At 43.2% G+C, this 22,425-nt stretch overlaps 1 protein-coding gene across 3 annotated transcripts in view; it reads right to left on the bottom strand.

The window, feature by feature from the left end:
- Positions 1–414: 414 nt before the first annotated feature.
- COX18 (cytochrome c oxidase assembly factor COX18) overlaps positions 415–22,425 on the bottom strand; it is a 44,757-nt gene continuing 22,746 nt past the window's right edge. For 2 of the 3 annotated variants that reach the window (XM_077476440.1, XM_077476439.1), the window contains 5 exons: positions 19,562–19,666; positions 16,794–16,960; positions 5,270–5,397; positions 2,036–2,143; positions 415–684 (listed from right to left, as the gene is read on the bottom strand). In XM_077476440.1, the coding sequence (XP_077332566.1) occupies positions 511–684; positions 2,036–2,143; positions 5,270–5,397; positions 16,794–16,941 (558 nt within the window). In that variant the 5' untranslated portion in view covers positions 16,942–16,960; positions 19,562–19,666 and the 3' untranslated portion in view covers positions 415–510. The remainder of the gene's footprint in view (positions 685–2,035; positions 2,144–5,269; positions 5,398–16,793; positions 16,961–19,561; positions 19,667–22,425) is intronic. The other variant, XM_077476438.1, reaches the window with a different exon arrangement.

Genomic DNA, 22,425 nt, shown 5'->3' with positions numbered 1-22,425 from the left:
GAAAATGATAAGTCCTCACTTTCCTCAGGGCTATCACGCCACCTTCCCAGTTACTAAATCTAAAGGAGTATCTATCCTTCTCTCCAAAAACTCGCCAATCAACATCACAGATTCCCTTCTAGATGAACAAGGGAGATTTGTCTTTCTCAAAGGAACCTTTAAAAATAGACCCCATCACCCTAGCGGATATAAAAAGGAGCAATTTTTCTATACAAGCAATTGTAAAAATTTACAAACAGATGCTAATGGCCTGTAATGTTTAGAGTAGAGCAATATCTAGCAGTGTGACCATAATAAATAAATTGTGATGAAAATTACTGTTCAAATGAATCCCTATTCCATTCCTGGGGAAGTGCATAAATGTCAGGTGCTATGAATAGAAGAGACGTCATATATACACATTGCACAGAGGTGTCTTATGACAAAATTTAATAGAAACAAAGTTTATTTCTACAATATAAAAGTGTATTGTGGCAGACAAAAAACAAAGGGCAATGTACATAACAAGAACTATTTTTTATTAAAGTACTTTGTTATAAATGCTGACAGTAGGTCTTTGTAGGGGGTGTCGGAGTAGGCCTTGGTCCGTGGAACTCTGAAGATGCGTTGTACGGCTGGCGATTTTAGCAACAAATTGTGAGATAGGCCTACTAAGCTGGAGGAGACCCAGTACAGGGCCATACACTGCAAAAAAAATAAAATCATGTCTGCATTCAGGAGCATTCAGCACCAACTGTCAGTTCAATCTACACATGTATCACCTAAATGTTTGTAATATACGAATAATTAGGAGGATCAGCTGATTACACCCTGAGATAAGGTTCTGGGCTTGAATTAGTTAGCTGTTGTGGAACAGAATATGTTTTATTCTGTTTTCTCCCATTAAGATACCAAAGCTGCTAGTAAATTAAATACTGTACCTGTCTAAAAAAAGTTATTATTAGAACAGACTAATGCATCAAAAACATTCTTTAATGCATTTTTGTTCTTTATTATGCCACATTCCAGGTGTGCAGTATACAGTATGTATTGCTTACTATCGTATGTATTGCTTACTATGGTTTCAGTGATTACCTATTACATTCACGCCTTATACCTTGTGGATTGGCTAGCTAAGGTCTCACAAGCTGCAGGTAGTATGGATTAGTGCCCTTTTTTGTATGTGCATGTTACCATAAGCCTGATGGCTCAATATATTCTTCTTAAAGGGGTTATTTTCCCACAGCTCCCAATCACATTCAAACTCGCAGAGCAGGTCTGATGCCGACTGGGGCTTTAGATAAACAACTCTAGCGTCAAAAAGGATCTTGCTAACACATAAGGCTCTAAGGCCCCTTTTCTCAGCAGGAGATCTGTCCGCTGGTCCCCTGCTGAGTTAAGCAGAGCAGGTGGATGAAAGGCTTGTGATTGCTCTGCTGATGAAGATAGGACATGGACACAGCCCACTCTGCTCCGTGGGCAGTTGGATGTAAACAGAATGGCTGTCCATTTACACCCGACTGCCCTTCAGTCCAATCCGCCCAAATGGAGGGGAACAGATCCCCTTACGTTTTTCTTTGCCAAATCGGATTGGAGGTAGGCGGGTGTAAACGGACACAAGTTCATTTACATCCGCTGCATCATAGAGGAAAATGTAGGGTCTGATATGGTCTACCTGAAAAACTGACAAGAGGAACCGACCAAACCACTCGTGTGAAAAGGGGCCTAAAGCTTGGTACAGACTGAATTTTTTTCGTTCAACCCCACAGGTTGAAGCCGCTGTACTATGCAAAGTTAGTGCAGCGATCTCCCCCGCTGAGCTGTTGTGTTCTGACGCCTGCTGGTTTTCCATTATGCTTATATGACATGGGCCAAATGTCAATTTTTTTGAACCGGCCGATGTCTCCCGTCATTTGGCGCGTGTGTACCATGCTTTAATGTAATGTATAGGTTTGTTGCATGGACATCTGGGAAAGAACAGTGCCCTTTATCACTGCCATCTGTGATTCTTTATCAGGTGAACCATTACGGACAAGGCACAGAGTAAACCACTTACCGAAGGAACGCTGGCTGCAATGGGGATCATCACAACAGAGACTGCCCGAATAAAGTTGGACAAGTATCTCTGAAATTTAGACAGCTCAGTCTTACGAAGGGAAAATATCTGTAAGAAGAAGAAAAAGAAGAAGAAAAGGCATATTGAGCGAATATCTGATTTTTAATGCTTCTCCTGACCACAGGGAAAACCATGAAATGGTCTGATTTGAGTGGTTTCAGGATTACATTTGAGTCAAGTGAGGATTCTGCAGAACTCTAGCAACAGAGACTCCCCACAGCGATCACCAGCAATCCTTCTGGAGACTGCTTTTTAGCCCCACCCTGAGATAAGTTAGAACAGAACAGGATGCTTGCAACCCTTATACCTGCACCACTGAAATAAATTGCTTGACTGGGGGCCATCTAACCTTACATGTTAACAGTATCTGCCTCCAGCCTAAACTTGGCTATATGCACAGAGAATAAAGAAACCTTTAAATTCATCATTCAAATGAATCCATTTCTATCTCCAGCTCAAAGTAATGTGAGGAAAATTCAAACTATTTAGAACCAAATTTAAGAAGACCATTCAATAAAGTAATATATGGTACTATTAGAGGCCAAAATGAATTAATGAGTATGTAAACTCTAACAATAAACTTGTTGGTTTGTCAAAACAACATTTGAAAGATCTTTGTTATATCAGTTCAATAAGTGAAAAAAAAAATGGTTGATCCTGTCAGACATCCTGTAAGCGGATTATTTTTGTGCTCTGTCTCTGCTACCCCTATTATCAGTTATCACTGTTTCCATCTCTCTCTGTGGATTAAAGAACAAACCCCATAATATGAAAGAGAAAAGAGTAAGATGTTCTGCAGTCCTGAACACTTACAGTCCTAGGGTGACAATGATGATCCTACCTCTATACAGAATAAGTGTGTCCCCTATTCTCTGTATATTCTATATGCCACACACACCTTAATCTGTACAATGTGCTAAACATTCCCTATTCCACACTGCCTCATTCCATATGACAATCTGTATGTTCCTTACTCCGCATTGGATCATTCTAAAAGAACGGTTGTACATTTTATATTTCAAACGGCATCATTCTGTATGCAGTGTTGTTCATTTGATACCCCAAGCTGACCCATTTTGTATGTGGGGCTGTACCTCTTAAATTCCACAAAGACTTGTTCTATATTTTTCACCCCTTGGGATGCCAGTTAGATAAACCAAAAATTTAATAGAGCTGAAATGACCCAGGAAAAAAAAATTACATTCTTGAATCCCATGTTCTCTAGGACCTTGGGTTGGTCCCAATTCTCCTTGTTAAAATTCTGCTGCCTGTCTCTTTAATTACTAACTCTACCCTTGGTACTGGGTGGAGCTGGAGCTGGAGCTGTATCTGTCCTGCAGTGGTACTGGCTGCAAGAAAAGCTGAAGTGAGCCAGCAGCGGGCAAGGAAGGCAACAGTTGAGGGTGATCCAGCGACCTTGCACACTGTCACCAAGGCTTATAGGTAAGCAAACAGGAGTGGCAGGCTAGGTTATAAGCAGAAGCAGGGAGGAAAAAAAAAAAAAAATGATCTGCTGGTCTCACTTACCACTAGATTACAACTTGCAGTTCCAGGTGGCGAGGTCAGAAATGACCAAAGTAGCTGCAGCCCCTGTTCCCCCCTACGGAGAAGCAATGCCTATGCATCCTTCCACCGGTGGCAGTGCGTCCATTAAGGGCGCACTGGCACCGCCCCCACTGTCACACCACCCCCTATATGTAAAATGGATAGATTCATGCATAGCATGAATCTATCCATGGCTGCTGTAGCCACCCCCGTACACCGGGCGCCTGAATTACAGCGGTGGGGGGTGTTTTATTGAAGCACCTGATTAGAGCCATAGGCTCCAATAGGCTTCAAAAAAGGTGGACTCAGAGTGCAGAGCATTGCGCTTGGAGCCCACCCAAGTGTGTTAGAAAAGAAAATGAATACACTCTCCGCCAATCAGGAAGAGTGGGACTAATACCTGTCACCTGATTGGCTGAAGGCACAGGCATCCCTATTGGTCGCCTAGCGGAATGGAAGAAGAGCCACACAAGAACCATGGAGAATGCAGGAGCCATCACCTAGCATGCTGCATGTCTCACCGCTGTCACCCGCTGTCTGGCTCGCCACCAGGATGGGGTAAGTACCGGTCAGACGGCAAGCGTGCGTGCGGAGGGGGGGGGGAGGCTCACAGTGGTTGCATATGACGGGCACAGAGGCTGCATATTATGGGTGCACAGTGGCTGCATTTGATGGGGCACAGAGGCTGCATTTGATGGGGCACAGTGAGGCTGCATTTGATGGGGCACAGTGAGGCTGCATTTGATGGGGCACAGTGAGGCTGCATTTGATGGGGCACAGTGAGGCTGCATTTGATGGGGCACAGTGAGGCTGCATTTGATGGGGCACAGTGAGGCTGCATTTGATGGGGCACAGTGAGGCTGCTTTTGATGGGGCACAGTGAGGCTGCATTTGATGGGGCACAGTGAGGCTGCATTTGATGGGGCACAGTGAGGCTGCATTTGATGGGGCACAGTGAGGCTGCATTTGATGGGGCACAGTGAGGCTGCATTTGATGGGGCACAGTGAGGCTGCATTTGATGGGGCACCGTGAGGCTGCATTTGATGGGGCACCGTGAGGCTGCATTTGATGGGGCACCGTGAGGCTGCATTTGATGGGGCACCGTGAGGCTGCATTTGATGGGGCACCGTGAGGCTGCAATTGGTGTTTTTCTCAGTATGTTTGTGCCCTCCACCCCCAAAAAACAAATTTGAGCACCAGCCGCCACTGCATTCCACTATGAACCAATACTCCCTCCCTCATTGAAAGTCAATGCCCGCATTCCCCTTATTGAGCACAAATTCCTCCTCTTCCCCCACTGAGAACCAATGCTCCCCCTGTCCAACCCGCTGAACACCGGTGCCCTCCTCCAACCACTGAGCACCAGTGGATATGGATAATATCAATTTGTTTACTTATGTAATTGGTTTATAAATGTTTTAATGTGTACAAAATAAAAGAATATTTAGAATGTCATGATTTTTTGGTATCCTAAAAGACCCATTATATTGCATGTATTGTGGATTTATCTACTGTGGAAGGTGGATTAAATACACCAATACATTGGATTGGAGATGATCTCTGACATGTATTCATAAAAACGTAAAAAAAAAAAGAAGGCTAGTTTCTTTATAAGAGTATATCTGTACCTCTACAATAAGCAGATTGATGAGACCCAAGGATATTGGGAGGATCCAAGTAGAATCTGGAACGGTGAGATCAGGAAACCAGAGTGCTCCTCCTTCCTGTAGTTGATGAAAATAATATCTCATACTCCCTGTTAATGACATAATTAATGAGTCATAAATGATGATGATTTGTATACAGGTAATAACTTCAAAAACAAGAGAAAGTATAAAAAAATAAAAAAATAAAAAAATAAAAAAGGAGGAGAAGAGGCATCCTCTGCGGGACCCCGGTTGAAAACATCTCATTTGACCTCTGCCAGCTTACTTTGAGCAACTCCTAGAAGAGACCACAAGAAGAGACTGAAAGTAACACTAAACTCTGGTTTAAAAAAAAAAAAATTCAAGTATGTAATATGTAAGATATTTGCATTAGGGCTGTTGACTGTCCAGTTCCAGTGGTTGTTGGACAAAGGCACCATGGCTTGCATTTGAAAGAGAAAAAAAATAGGATTTTTAAAACAGCTTACCTGTAAAATCCTTTTCCTTGATGTACATCAGGGGACACAGAGCCGTAGTAGTTACTACATGGGTTATATCGGCTTATCAGGTGCTGGACACTGGCACGGCCCTTAAGGCTTGAACTTCCCCCATATAACCCCTCCCACTACTGGGAGTCCTCAGTTTTTTAGCCAAGCAATACAAGTGTATACCAAGAAGGGAGGGACCTCTGTGTCCCCTGATGTACATCAAAGAAAAGGATTTTACAGGTAAGCCGTTTTAAAAATTATATTTTCTTTTCTTACATCAGGGGACACAGAGCCGTAGTACTTACTGCATGGGATGTCCCATAGCAATGGCAACTGAAGGGGGGGAGACACAACAAAAAAGGAAGTTAGAGGACTTATACTGCAGCCTGCAATATGCTGCCCAAAGGCAGAATCCTCCTGACCCTTAACATAGATTTGATAAAATCTGGTAAATGTATGAACTGAAGACTATGTCGCGGCTTTACAGATCTGAGCCACAAAGGCCTGATGATGCACCGCCCAGGAGGTACTAATCACCCTGGTAGAGTGTGTCTTAATATGAAAAGGAGGAATCTTCCTCTTTAAACCATAAGCCTAACTTGACTAATCTACTTGGCAATAGTGGATCTAGAAGCTGCCTGTCCTCTCTTTGGACCATCCGGCAGGGGGAATGTAGTAACCTCTCTTCCCTAGATTGAGGCTCTGGGAAGAATGAAGGAAGAACAATATCTTGGTTTAAGTGAAACGCTGTCACCACCTTTGGCAGGAATTCAGGACGAGGGCATAAAACCACCTTATCCTTATGCATAATCAGATAAGGCTCCCTACAAGATAGAGCCGCTAGTTCAGAAACTCTTCTGGCAGAAGAAATGGCAACCAGAAATACTATCTTTCTGGTCAACGGAACCAAGGGAATCTTCCGTAAAGGTTCAAAAGGCTGCTTTTGTAAAGCTGACAGAACCAAGTTCAAATCCCAAGGATTTAGGGGTGTCTTGATCGGAGGACTGATCCGTGTTACCCCCTGCACAAAGCTACGCACTAAAGAGTGAGAAGCTAAAGGCCGCTGAAAGAACACCAACAAGGCCAAGATCTGGCCCTTGATGGTATTCAAGGCCAGATTCATCACTAATCCCATCTGTAGGAATTCAAGAATTCTACCTATAACATATTTCCTGGGGTGCCAACCCCTGGATCTGCACCAGGCAACATATGCCTTCCAGACTCTATAGTAGATGATCCTGGAAGCTTACTTCCTGGCATTAATCAAGATAGATATGACTGAAGGAGATAACCCACGACCCCTGTCAAATTTAGCATCTGTAAGGTAGGATGGAATATCGGACCCTGCGAAAGAAGGTCCGGCCGTAATGGCAGAGTCCAGGGAACTCCTACTGCCATCCTTATGATCTTGGCGAACCACAGCCTTCTGGGCCATGAGAATCACCTCCCTTTGTTCCGCATCTTCTTCGCAGGATCAGACAGGAAGTAGCAGAACTGGAGGAGATGCTTAGATCAGAGAAAACGGATCCCATGGGAAGACTAATGTGCCTGTTCCGCAAGCTAGCGGATCCCTTGTCCTTGATACAAAGTTGTCGACTTTGTTGTTGAATCTGGATGCGGACATATTGCAAGAAAGATGTCGGGGTGAAGAGACCACTCTCCTGGAAGCAGTTGTTGGTGGCTCAAGTAGTCAGTCTGCCAATTCTCTATCCCGGGAATGAACACTGCCGATAGGCAAGGAACGTTGTGTTCTGCCCAAGCCAAAACGTGATTCACCTCTCTCTCTGGGCTGCACGACTCCTCGTGCCCCCCTGGTGATTGATGTAAGCCACAGCCGTGGCATTGTCGAACTGAATCCTGACAGGACAGCCCTTTAGTCTGGCCGTCCAGGCTCTTAAGGCCAGATGGATTACCCGAATTTCTAAAATATCGATAGGCAAAGTTCCTTTCCAACCTGGACCACCTTCCCTGGATAGAATCCTCTTCCAGGACTGCTCGCCAGCCTGAAAGACTGGCATCTGTGGTTACTACCTTCCAGGTGGAAGGAAGAAATGTCCTTCCCTTTTGAAGCAATCTTGAATGAAACTGTGTGTAAGGGACGGCCTCGAAGGAGGCCACCATCTTCCCCAATAATCTCATGCACAACCAAATTGAAGGCTTTTTCTTTGCCTTGATGAGGTGAATTAGTTCTACAATGGAACCGATTCTCCTTGAAGGTAGAAATAACTTTCCCTGCCTGGTATCTATGATTAGTCCCAGGTACTGTACTCTCCTTGATGGCCTCAAGGATGACTTTTCTAGGTTGAGAACCCAGCCTAGAGATTCCAGGTACTTTACCGTTGTCACCAGACCGTGGTCTAACCCAGAAACCGAATGATCTACTAAGAGCAGGTCGTCCAAATAGGCTAGGACCATTATGCCCTGAGCCCTTAACCTGGTTAAAGCAGGAACCAGAATCTTTGTGAATACTCAAGGAGCTGTGGCTAGACCAAATGGCAGGGCCACAAACTGAAAGTGACGGTTTTCTACTTCGAAGCGTAGAAACCTCTGGTGAGCGGTAAATATTGGCACATGAAGATAGGCACCCTTGATATCGACTGAAGCCAAAAATTCTTCTCCTTGGAGGATGGCTACTAAAGACCGAATCGATTCCATACGGAAGGATAGGATGCACAAGTGCTGATTTAGATCTCTGAGATCTAAAATAGGTCTTACTTCCCCGTTTGGTTTCGGGACCATGAAGAGTTTTGAATAAAAACCAGTGCTAGAAGGAGAGCCGCCTTCTTTTCTGGGTCCTTGGGAACCCCTGATCTTAGAAACAGGGGAGACGGCAAAACTCGGAACTCTAGTTTGTAACCTAGAGACACCGCAGAAGCCACCCATTTGTCCTGACATTGCTCCTGCCAGATCTTTGAAAATTGCAGGAGCCTTCCCCCCCACCCGAGAGAGTGGGGGCGCCCCTTCATAAGGAGGCTTTAGTACTCTGCTTGCTGGGCTTCCTTCCCCAAGATCTTTTCTGACTTTGGTGCTGTCCCTGGGGTTTCCCTCTTGAACCTGACGGCTGAGGCCGTCGAGACTGCCTAGAGGCTGATGTCCCTGATACAGGAGAAGAGGCCCGCTTAAAAGAGAAATGTCTAAATTTCTTCTTTACTGGCAACAGAGTGCTTTTGCCAGTGGGAATCTTTTGTAAGTATTTATCCAAATCTTCTCCGAATAGCCATTCACCATGAAAAGGGAAACTGGCTAGGAGCTTCTTACACGGTGCTTCGGTTGACCAACTCTTAAGCCAAAGAACTGCACTAGTCCTGACAGACGTGAAATCTGAATGGACGCATCTCTCATAGCATCTACTGTGAAACCTGTTCAACAGGTAAAAATTTAAGCATCTCCTAAAATTGCTCCTTAATGGCCTGGGATACACCCATTGCGGCCAAAACTGTCTGCACTGCTGAACCAGCTAAAGCCATCTGGTTCTTAGAAAGGTGCTCCAGCTTCTTATCCGCTGGGTCCTTCAACATGAGTGCATTATCAACCGGACATGTGAGATTCTTATTTTACGGAGGTAATCACAGCATCAACCGCTGGAATCCTCCATTTCTTATAGAAATCCACTTCCATAGGATACAGTTTGGCAAACCTCTTAGGAGGATAAAACTGCTTATCCGGATGCTTCCACTCTGTGTACATAAGCTTTCTTAGCCATGCATGGATAGGAAAGGCATCTCCAGCCACTGGAGGTTTTAATGATCCTAACTTAGAGATGGGACCATCAGAAGCCTGCGCTGCAGGTAGCAAAAAGGTTGACCAAACCAACGCAGTGAGAGCGTGCACAAGCAGGCTCTCTTGTAGTGATACTCCTTCACTACTGTTAGGATCGTCAGAAGAGGATAAGCCAGTATCTTTCATATCTTTAGGAAGATCTGCCTGATCCCCAGCATCCTGAACCTCCAGAGGAGGATCTTGAGCACTTGAAGGGGATCTACTGCGTTTAACCCTGCTCTGAAGGGATAAAAATCGCATCAAGCTTCTTCTCTAAGCCAGCAATGGTACTCGTACTCAAGGGCTGAAGCGTTTTGAGCGACTGCAATAACAGCTTCCCCCGACGGCTCAATCTAAACCGGCTGCAACACTTTTCGAAGAGGAAGACATTCTTTTGGACAGGGTCTTAGTTTGTTGTGACCCCCTAGAACCCTTAGAGGAGTTCCTGGCCCCCTTGCCACTCATAGCTTACAGTACAAAGCAGAGGCACTATCAGCAAAAGAATGCAACACTTGCTAGGCTATAGTACCTTACAATAACTGCTATTAGTCCTAGCTATACAGTACACCAAACCTGACCAGCAACCACTCTGCTCTGTCCCTCCATCGCCAGACTGCAGCTCTGACTGTGTAGCTTAAAATACTTTCTCCACGTGTGGCCGGCGTCTGATGCAGTTTAATCACACCCCCCAGTGCGAAAACGCCCCCCTTCCCCTTTCAACTAGGGAAGTGTACAAGTGCTGGCAACATGGCGGCCGCCGGGGAGGGGGGGGGTTTTGGGGTAAAACGGCCGTGATTTGCCCCAAAAACAAAAGTTTTTTTTTTAAAGAAAAAAAGAGGCAGCGGGCTGGCATTCAAAGAAACTGCTGCTGTTTCCAGCGTCAGAATAGTAAGTGCTCAATACAGCCTCCAATGGTGACACAGACATGACAATAAAAATACATGGAAGGAGAGATTCCTTGCAGAACATCTCCCCTACCTTTCCTCGCCACAGGGCTTTATCAGAGATAAAAACCCAATCTTCGCCCTTCACGGTAGGCTCCGAGACATTGAAAGGAAACTTTTAGGAACAGGGGTACACTCAGGTAATCCTGCAATCCTGGACCTGCGAGAAGTCCCTGCCAGTTAACTTTTATTGGCCTTACTACCAAAAAGTACTGGATCCCAGGGCCCAGCTTAAAAGCATTCACAAGCAAAACCTTGTGTCTTCGGATGACGAGGCCCGGGTACCGTTCATTTAATCCATTACGGAGACATCAGAACGGATCCGGTCAGGGTGGCTGGTTTGCATCACAGGATTACTGCCCGTGGAGCTCAGTACACACATCCTTAAACGTGCCCAACACCTTAGACAATAGCGAAAAAACTGAGGACTCCCAGTAGTGGGAGGGGTTATATGGGGAAGTTCACGCCTTAAGGGGCGTGCCAGTGTCCAGCACCTGATAAGCCGATATAACCCATGTAGTAAGTACTACGGCTCTGTGTCCCCTGATGTAAGAAAAGAAAACCACATGTAACAGCAGAAATGGAAATTAGGGCACTTATCTATACGATTGGTCCTAGGTGCTACCATGTCTTTTTTGTCAATGTTCCCACAAACGGCATGGAGTGCAATCTGGAAAGATAGGATCCAGTTGAGATCAGGAAAGGAGAAATCATGATAGCCAAAACATCCCCCTTTGCTAAAATCTGCTCCCATCCCTCCTAAACACAAAAAAAGACCTCAGAATATCCCTCCTTTGGCACTGGGGCCACCTGCATGAAATGTGCATGCATTAGACCTGCTCAGTGTGGCAATTAGTGTAAAGGAACAGTCATTATTTTAAATGCTAACTTTTGCAACGCATGAGGAGGCTCAATAAAAGTTACTATGGCATTTATTTTATCTTTTTACCCTTTAATAAATATTGGATTCTGCTGAGAAAGTACAGTTCTACATTTTGCATCTGCCTGACCTACAAGAACTCTACAATCACCACCCTAGATGTTATTTATTTTATTTATTTATTGTACAGAACAACTCTATGTAGCCATATTGCATTTACAGAGGCTACAGATTCAAAAGAAAAGATAATTTTTAATAACATTCAATTACAATATGACTTGTATCGCAATTGTACACGCTATAATATTTTTTTCTTTGCTATTTCCCCCCCCCACAAAAGTGGAGTTACTCTTTAACCACTTAAGGGACGGAAGGATTTGCCCCCTTAATGACTAGGCCATTTTTTGTGATACGTCACTGTCATTTTAACTGACAATTGTGCGACACTGTAGCCAAACAAAATTGATGTCCTTTTTTTCTCCACAAATAGAGCTTCCTTTTGGTGGTATTTGATTACGTCTGAGGTTTTTATTTTTTGCGCAAGTGGTGTAAAAAAACAAAAAAATCTAAAAAAATCGATTTGCTGAAATTTTGAATCAATTTGACCTCTCAACTTGATTCAAGATTTAAATCGTTTTTTTCCCCAGCCCTAGTGATTTGTTATAATTGCTGCTCACCATTTCTTCATTATAGAAAAACTGGCTGTCCACAGTGGCGGTCTCCCTGTAGTACCATTCATACGTAGGGCATGCCTCTATATCCTTGGTTAGAGGTAGCCAAGAGCAGCACAAGGAACGCTATGGTTTCAACATGGTTTCAAATAGAAGTTTGGATGTAACGTAATAACAGTAAAGAGTAACTGCTCTTAAAGTGAAACTTAAAACAAAAAATTAAGGTCGCTAGATGACCTTAGGTTGGCCCCTTTTGCAGGTATAGATAGCGATTGTAAGATATCGAGGCGATTCAGCTCAAGTGGTGTAAGCGATTTGAAGAAACGTGTCATTCCAGACTGCATTTTCAAGAGCATGGCAGCCCACTTTTATTTAAAGAAAGCAAAAACATTCAAACCACCATTATTGCATCATGGTTATACAGCTTACTGGCTTACCTACTGATGACACAGCTGCTTCAGGCCTCACGCCTAGGCCACAGGTCTGTTCCTCAGACCTGTATGCTTTGGTCAAACTCTCTCCTAGCTTACCCAGGGTTCAAAATGCCACCTGCGGTCTCTCTAAAAGAACATGGGTGTCGTTCCAAAACTCACACATAGGGGTTGATTTACTAAAATTGGAGTATGCAAAATCTGCTGCTTTTGTGCATTAGCTTCCATGTTATATTGTCAAAGCTTAATTGAACAAGCTGAAGTTAGAAGCCGTTGGCTACCATGCACAGCTGCGGCAGATTCTGTGTGCTCCAGTTTTAGTAAATCCCCCCTATATACTTGCATCTGTAGGGTGGAGTCCTCCTGAATCCTCAGCGAGACTGTCTCCTTGGGTGGAGCGGTCTCCAAGTGGGAGCTCTGAGCTCTATCCCTGGGATGCATATGAACCCAGCCCACAGGTGTGCAATCTGTTTACAAGAACCAGGGTAAAAGTGCTAATCCAAACCGTGAAACGGGGTTGCCTCTCCACACTATAACATTAAAAGATATGTGTCTATACTGTTAGGCAGCACTGAAAGGCTGCACTGATGAGTACTTATGGGTGGCACTGATAGATTTCACTGATAGGCATCACTGGCAGGCATTTTTCATTTACACCGATTGGCATTTCCCTGGTGGTCTAGGGTGGCATACCTGGTGCTCCAGTGTGGTGGCCCTCCCTGGTGGTCCTGGGCAGGCATCTGAGGGGGGGGCTGTGCTGATAAACAATCAACACAAGCCCCCCTTGTCAGGAGAGCAGCCGATCGGCTCTCCTCTACTTGCACCTGTCAGACGCGAGTGAGGAAAAGCCGATCAACGGCTCTTACTGTTTACATCGTGATCAGCTGTGTCCAAAGAGTCTCTGTCATGTGATGAGTTAGCCATTTGATGGTTTGAGAGTTTGGTTGAGGACACAAGCAAATATTACTATTAGCAATCCCGGCATTCCAGGAATGTAACCGCTTTATGAAACAGTTAAATTGATGGGTTTAGTTCCGCTTTATGATTTACTGTTGCTCATGAGCTCTGGGCTTTAGCAAAATAACAGCCTGTGGCAAGAATAAAACAGGAGCAATTCTGGAGGCAATTTACAGCACCCACTCATTTTGGTAGCATAATTATTAATGTGGAATGTATGTTCCTTGCTAAAAACGTCATTTTTTGATCAGGTTGTGATGGGTAGTTCCGCTTTAACATGGCTTCGTCAATGCAAGGATAGCCCTTCCATTCTCAACCAGTGGAACAGCCCTACTAAAATTTCACAGTGCAAATTCAAATTCAGTGTTTAATCTGATATAAACTGAAAAAGCTCTATTGATGAAGAGCCTATATTACTTTGGCTTTACACTTACACAGTCACTCTTTGTTTCCTCTTGTTGCATGTCTACATTAACCTCCCTGGCGGTATGATTATTTTAGATTTTATGTGCTGATTATTTTGTATGGAAATTTGGCGTTTTATATTGTAGTCCTGTAATTCTTAGGAATAACTCACTTAAATCTGTCCAAACCAGAGTCTAGTAGACATCCCGGGTATGATAAAGTTTGAAAAATGAAATCATAAATTATAATATAATAAATAATTATACCAAATAATAATATAACAATAATAAAAATGATTTAATAATGTAATCAAATCAAAAACACTGAAATTTGCTTAGTTGCAGAATTGTCACGGTCATTACTTTTCAGTATTTGATGACGGATCTCCCCACAAATCGCTATCACTCAATTCTGCGAGTGATTCTAATTTATTATTGCTGTTTTCTAGCTGGTCTAAAACCATTTTTGATGTAAAGGGACAGTTTTGGTTCCTATGGACAATCTCCAGTTTCCAGGCATAAAGAACAGTTTTTATAATATAAAACTGCATGCAGGGCACTGGACAGAACACTAGGGACAAAGGGGATGGGAAATAATTACATACAGCAATGTAATCTGTAAGATTACATTATACTGTATATAATGTGGGTGTTTTACTTTTTGAATTTGGAGCCATTCTCCATCCCCGCGTTTTGCAACGCTCGCAGGGAACAGAGCTTGGCTCCGTGATAGATCGAGCGGAGGACGAGCCGCTCGCACTGTGGGGAGACATCGCTGGATCCAGGGGACAAGGTAAGTAAACTCATCCTGGATCCAGCAATGCAATCCCGAGTCTGGCTCAGAGTTACTGTTCTTGGTTCTGAATTTTCACCCCGAGCCAGACTCGGGAATACCGCCAGGGGGGTTAAAGTGTTACTAAACCCAGGACTCATATAGTGCATTCAAAAAAAGTATTCAAAGCGCTTCACTTTTTCCACATTTTGTTAGGTTACAGCCTTATTCTAAAATGGATTAAATTCATTATTTTCCTCAAAATTCTACAAACAATATCCCATAATGACAAATATGAAATCTTTGCAAATTTATCATAAATAAAAATACAAAAAAATATGCCATGTACATAAGTATCCACAGCCTTTGTTCAATACTTTGTTGAAACACTTTTTTACTTTTTACAGCCTCAAGTCTTTTTTAGTATGATGCTATAAGCTCAGCACACCTATTTTTGGACAGTTTATCCCATTCATATTTGCAGGACCTCCAAAGCTCCATCAGGTTGGATGGCGAGCGTCAGTGCACAGCAATTTTCAGATCTCTCCAGAGATGTTCAATCAGGGTCAAGCCTGGGCTCTGGCTTGGCCACTCAAGGACATTCTCAGAGTTGTCCTGTAGCCATTCCTTTGTTATCTTGGCTGTGTGCTTGGGGTCATTGTCCTGTTAGAAGATGACCTTCACCCCATTCTGACATGCAGAGCATTCTGGGGCAGGTTATTCCATCAAGGATGTCTCTGTACATTTCTGCATTGATCTTTCCCTTGACCCTGACTAGTCTCTTAGTTCCTACCGCTGAAAGACCTCCCCACAGCTTGATGCTGTCGCCACCATACTTCGCTGTAGAGATGGTATTGGCCAGGTGATGAGCAGTGACTGGTTTCCTCCAGTCATGACGCTTGCCATTCAGGCCAAAGAGTTCAATCTTTGTTTCATCAGACCAGAGAATATTGTTTCTCGTGGTCTGAGAGCCCTTCAGGTGCCTTTTGGCAGACTCCAGGCGGGATGTCATGTGCCTTTTACAGTAGAGTGGCTTCCGTCTGGCCATTCTACCATACAGGCCTGATTGGTGGACTGCTGCAGAGACGGTTGTTCTTCTGGAAGGTTCTCCCCTCCCCACAGAGAAACACTGGAGCTCTGTCAGAGTAACCATTGGGTTCTTGGTCATCTCCCTGACTAAGGCCCTTCTCCCCCGGTCGCTCAGCTTGGCCGGGCGGCCCGCTTTAGGAAGAGTCCCGGTGGTTTCAAACTTCTTCCATTTATGGATGATGGAGGCCCACTGTGCTCATTGGGACCTTCAATGCTGCAGAAATCTTTCTGTACCCTTCCCCAGATCTGTGCCTCGATACAATGCTGTCTGAGGTCTACAGACCATTCTCTGAACTTCATGGCTTTGTTTGTGCTTTGGCATGCACTATTAACTGTGGGACCTTATATAGACAGGCGTGTGCCTTTCCAAATCATGCCCAATCAACTGAATTTACCACAAGTTGTAAAAACATCTCAAGGATGATCAGTGGAAACAGGATGCAACTGAGCACTGTTTTTTATTTTTAATACATTTTCAAAGATTTCAAACTTCTTTTATGTTGTCATGGGGTATTGTTTTTGAGGAAAATAATAAATTTAATCCATTTTGGAATAAGGCTGTAACAAAACAAAATGTGGAAAAAGTGAAGCGCTGTGAATACTTTCTGGATGCACGGTATCTGGTCTCCCACAGTACAGAGAACATGGAAATGCAGTTTTAGCAAATATAAAATGCTTTTGACTTCCATCAAGTACCTTCCAAGCTTATAGAAGGAGTTTTCATTCTTTCATGATTGTCCGATGAGGATGCAAAACCCCTGACCCTCTGTCTAAACAGTACTGATTGGCCCTGTGCTGAGTGCATACACTCTTCCAAGGAAACAAAGCAATACACACCAAACTGAGCATGTGTAGCGTTTCCCCAAGGCTCTGTTCTATGTGGAGATGGTTTGGGAACTCCAGAAGAAGGGGTGGATCAGAGGAGACAGGATTAAAATAAACAAACAGTCTTGTTACACAAAGCAGAGGATTAACCCCTTAGGTTGCGCAGTGAGTATAACAAGCATGCTTTACTGCAGATACAGACTGATTTTAATCTTATGGGTTGAGTAGCACTTTAAGCCCACTAAAATTATATGAACGTTGCAAAAACAAATACATAACAAATTACCTGTGGTGGATTCATTCGTACAAAAGCTGAAATTTCTCAGAGCCAAAGACACAAATATCCACATTGGGATTTGGATCCACATAATCAGGCTGGCTTTAACAGGGTGACAGTTATCCCGAACATACAGTTCAGCTACTATTCTTTTCATGTTTTTACGAAAATGAAATCTGTTTTGAAAGAAAAGGAAAATACACATAATAAATATTGTAATAACATACAGTACACCTTTATAGTTAGTTGCAAAGGTTCTGCAGCACAGCACTAGTGGTGAACGCAGGACAGTAATATAAAATGTGACTGCAGGCTACACATACCTATGTTAAAACGCCTCTGATTATTTATGTAGGTCATGTCTAATTACCAGGCCAAAGACTAGTTCCAGGACTGTCACTCACAGCAGAAATGAACACATAAAAAGGTATGCATGGTTATTTGAAGATTGACATGATTGGAATATGAAGTCTAGACCCGATTTGAGTAGAAAAAGTTAAGTAGTCAGGTTGGAGTCTTCAGATGACAGTTCCCCTCTCCCCTGATATTAGAGTGGTGACAGCTGTGCTTTCTATGCACATAGATTGGGATATGACACAGTCAGGAGATAGGAAGATTGCTTGGCACTGCCTTCATCTGCAAATAGATGGTCTGTGCTTTCAGTGGCTTTCCACAAATAAAAGACAGAGATTCTTACCAGGAAATAAACATCTGGTTTTGGGCTAAAAAACAAAAAAAAAAAAAAAAAACAACAAACTGATCTATAAACCTGTATTAACCTCTTCAGCTCCGGAAGGTTTACCCCCCTTCATGACCAGGCTATTTTTTGCAATACAGCACTGTGTTATTTTAACGGACAATTGCGCAGTCGTGCAATATTGTACCCAAATAAAATTGATGCCCCTTTTTCCTACAAACACAGCTTTCTTTTGGTGGTATTTGATCGACTCTGCATTTTTTTATTTTTTGTGCTATAAAACAAAAAAAGACTGCCAATTTTGAGAAAAAAAACAAAACAAAAAAAAAAACAATATTTTTTACCTTCTGCTATAATACACACACACACACACACACACACACACACAATTTCAAGCACTGCTTACCCACAAACTTCGACCATTCCCTATTACTGCCTTGGTAGTTGACAGCCTCTTTTACTGGCTTGTTGCGTGTCCTGGACAGGGACCGTTCTACCGCATTGGGAGATCTTTCCCCTTCTTTACCTGTTCCTCTCTCTTCTCCGCTTGACCCTTTCGGCGTGCATGCTCTACTGTCGACACTCACTGGCATCATACCTACTAGGATCCTAGACACGCTCACACCCATGCTTCTCTCTTTCGCCCCTCCTCTATTTCCGTGCTACATCTTCTATCTGTTACATTACAACGGAATCCTCATCCACATTCTAGGGGTTCACTTGCCAATTTCTATATCAGTACCTACTGTTTGTTCCTTTACAACTGTTAGTTTATTATGGTTGCAGACAACCACATTCATAATCTACCTATGTGAACCCCATACCCCACTTGCCCTGACGAAACTGTTGTTCGGATGTTTGTTAATCCATATGTACTATGTGAGACAATTCGCTTTTGTTCATGTACGTGCTTGTCTTTCCTTTTAAATTACAATAAAATTAATTCGCAAGAAAAAAAAAAATCAAATGTTTTCATCAATTTAGGCCAATATGTATTCTGCTACACGTTTTTGGTAAAAAAAGAAAAAATCCCAATAAGCGTATATTGATTGTAGAAGCTATAACTTTTTGCGCAAACCAAACGATGGGATTTATTTATGTAATTTGTAATTATTTTTTTTACTAGTAATGGTGGCGATCAGCACTTTTAGCGGGACTGCGACATAGTGTCAGATTTTTCTGCCGCAAAGTGACACTTTTTGGGGACCAGTGACACCAATACAGTGACCAGTGCTAAAAAAAACAAAAACAAACAAAATCTCCATCTTCTCCTCTGACAGAATGGCGATCTGCCTTGTTTACATAGGCAGACCCCCGCTCTGTCTACCTCAGGGACAATTGGCCGGTCCTGGCAGGCATCGGGTCCCCCAGACCTACCGATCAGGCACAGCGGGAGACAATGACAGTGGAAGTGGGTCCCCTGCAGCACACGTGCACGCCCCAGATCCAGCAAACAAAATCCCATACAGGTACGTGATTTTGCACTAAAGGACCTTCCTGCTGCAGTAAAAGTATGTGGGGTGTTTCGTAAGCAATTAATCAGCAATGTAAAAAAAAATATCTTTGGTTTCCTTGAGATTTCACCAAACATTTTGCATAGAGCGGTAGTAAAAGTGCTTGTCCCGACTACAGATCACTGTTTCTCAACTTAATTATATGATTTACCCCTTTACTACACCAAGCACTTGGCAAATACCCCTTGGTGTGTATCAGCCTAATCCATGCACCACCCAAAGTGTGTATTTTCAACCCAATACTAAGCACAAATTCTTCAGATCTCGATACAACCGAGCATCTGTGGAATGTGCCGGAAAAACAAGCTCAGTCCATGGGAGGCCCACCAGTATTTGTAAAGCAGCATTCGAATCTTTAATTGGAACGGATGGAGCAGCATTCGAATACTGCTACTTTAACTTTTATTGCTTTGCTTGAGTATACAAGTGCCTGAAAGCATGTAGCATGCGACTTGTTTGCTCATGCTCTTGTACAGCACCCTATGAGTAGTTATAGGCACCACCTACATATTTCCTCCTTTGCTCTGTTACAGTCACTAATTAGCTATTAATACTCTGAAACTTACTTTGCAACTTTATCACTCCATCCTTGCTGCTTTCCATAGACAGATACCTCATATCGAAGTTGTTTCGATAAACTTTCAATCTCTGATTGCAAATTTTCCACCTAGCTGATGAAAAAACATATATTACAACAAATCAAGAGTTTGTTGGGCATTATATACTGTTGAACGCTGCTTCATATGCAAATATTACAATCTGCTTGGACATTACTCAGAAAAAACACAGGAGTGCAATGACAAGATGGAAGAATCCAAAGCCCCACCTACTACCCAAGATACAAAAAAAAAAAAATCAACAACAATTCAAGCGGACAATACAGACCAGTAAGTGGAATATACGGGCTGATCGGCTTGGGGTGCCGACACCGCAGGATCCCTGGACAGGCGAGTGTCCTTATATTAAAAGTCAACAGTTACAGATTTTTTATTTTTTTCCCCATACTGGAACCCCTCTAAGTTTGCACCAGTTCACAATGGGGTTGATTTACAAAAAAATACAGTGCACTATACAAAGTGCAGTTGCTCCAGAGCTTAGTAAATGAGGTAAGGTAACTTCACTTTGCAAAAAAATACCCAATCACATGCAAGGAAACTTAAAAAAAAACAGCATTTTTACTTGCACATGATTGGATAATGGAAGTCAGCAGAGTTTCTGCTCATTTACTAAGCTCTGAAGCAAGTGCACTTGCAGAGTGCAACTGTACTTTGCAAAGTGCAGTCTTTTTCCCTTTAGTAAATCAACCCCGATTACTGTACTTAGGATTGGTGTTACCTCTCCCACGTGTCAATCTGCAGCACACTAGGTTAAAAGCAGTGTGAATATTCATAGATGCACAGACCAAGTTTAGCAGCGTCAGTATGTGTCAGGTAATTTGACAACAACTTTATGACTAATTTTTCAGCTTGACATCAGGCCTGAGAACTAGGAACACACACGGGGTGGATTTACTAAAACCGGTGTACTCAGAGCCTAGTGCAGCTGTGCATAGTAGCCAATCAACTTCTAACTTCAGCTTGTTTAATTAAGCCTTGGCAAAAAAAAAAACTGGAAGCTGATTGGTTTCGATGTAGAGTTGCACCAGATTTTGAATGCTTACATTTTTGTAAATAACACCCACAGTTCCACATTCCTAGTTCTCAGCTTCAAAGGTTAAGAACATTCTCATTGCAATGGGCATTTTATATCCAATATACACTATATTGTCAAAAGTATTGGGACACCTGCCTTTACACGCACATAAAATATAATGGTATCCCAGTCTTAGTCCGTAGGGGTTCAATATTGATTTGGCCCACTCTTTGCAGCTAGAACAGCTTCAACTGTTCTGGGAAGGCTGTCCACAAGGTTTAGGAGTGTGTCTATGGGAATATTTGACCATTCTTCCAGAAGTGCATTTGTGAGGTCGGGCACCGATGTTGAATGAGAAGGCCTGGCTCAAAGTTTCCACTCTAATTCATCCCAAAAGGTGTTCTGTCGGGTTGAAGTCAGGACTCTGTGCAGGCAAGACAAGTTCCTTCACCCCAAACTTGTTCGTCCACGTCTTTGTGGACCGTGTTTTGTGCACTGGTGCCCAGTCATGTTGAAAAAGGAAGGGGCCACCCCCAAAGTGTTCCCACAAAGTTGGGAGCATGAAATTGCCAAAATGTTTTGGTATGCTGATGCCTTAAGAATTTCCTTCACTAGAACTAATGGGCCGAGCCCAACCCCAGCAAGACAACCCCACACCATAACCCCCCTCCACCAAATGATTTGGAGGGGTGGCCCAATACTTTGGGCAATAAAGTGTGGATGAGAGAGTTTTGGGTGGAGGAACTTGACTGGTCCTGACCTCAACCCGACAGAACAACTTTAAGATGAATTAGAGCGGAGACTTTGAGCCAGACCTTCTCATCTAACATCAGTGCCTGACCTCACAAAGTGCTTCTGGAAGAATGGTCAAACATTCCCATAGACACACTCCTAAGCCTTGTGGACAGCCTTCCCAGAAGAGTTGAGGCTGTTATAGCTGCAAAGGGAGGGCCAACTCAATATTGAACCCTATGGACCAAGACTGGGATGTTCATGTAAAGGCAGGCGTCCCAATACATTTGGAAATATAGTGTAGTTCTTGAGAAAAATTCTAACCGGTAAATGAAAAAGCAGAGAGTTCATTCAGTTTAATCACAGTCCCATGCAACCCCCAATAGGATAAGCAGCCTGTGCTCCATGAAGGCCGATAGGATTGTACTATGTTTTGTTTCCTCTTCCCTATCTGTTTCCTACATCACCAATCACGTTTCAAGGCAGGTCTCAATTTGATTGGTGGCTGGAAGCTCTCTGAGTGAATGAAAGGGGGCAGTAAAGAACCTGTTCTCTTTATGTACAGCTGAATTCAATGTGAACTTCTAAACACACAGATAAAATACCAATTAGGAGCCACTTGATTTGTATTTCCATCCATCCAGTTCTGATATTAATGCAGCTCTGCCACACAGCACAGCCCTATCTGACAAGGCAGAGGACCTGATTATTTCTATGCTGCAGTTAAGTAACACAGCTCTCCCCTCCTCCAACCTGTAATTAAATGGCAAAAGGAAAAGCAGCAGACTTGTAAGCTCATCTCTATGGTTCGCAGCAGCATGCTCCTTCTTAGCACAAGCTATTGGCTGCTTCCATCACTTAGTCTGCATTCTGTTATATGGGGATTTGATGAGGCTGATATCAAGTCAAATTTATGTACTTAAACTGCTTGCATTTAAAGTGGATCTTCACTGCATCTGAGCACCACAATCCAAAAACACTTTTGATTTTTTTTTTTTATATATATTCAAAGTAACCCCCCCACACAGCCATGCCTCCATGCTTTATTTAGTTGAGAAATCACTTT

Source organism: Lithobates pipiens, unplaced genomic scaffold (assembly GCF_037356315.1).
Source record: "Lithobates pipiens isolate NorthernLeopardFrog02 unplaced genomic scaffold, aLitPip1_a1.2 Scaffold_13, whole genome shotgun sequence".
Classification (NCBI taxonomy): domain Eukaryota; kingdom Metazoa; phylum Chordata; class Amphibia; order Anura; family Ranidae; genus Lithobates; species Lithobates pipiens.
The sequence above is the reverse complement of the archived record's forward strand: the minus strand, read 5'-3'. Positions and strand labels throughout refer to the sequence as shown.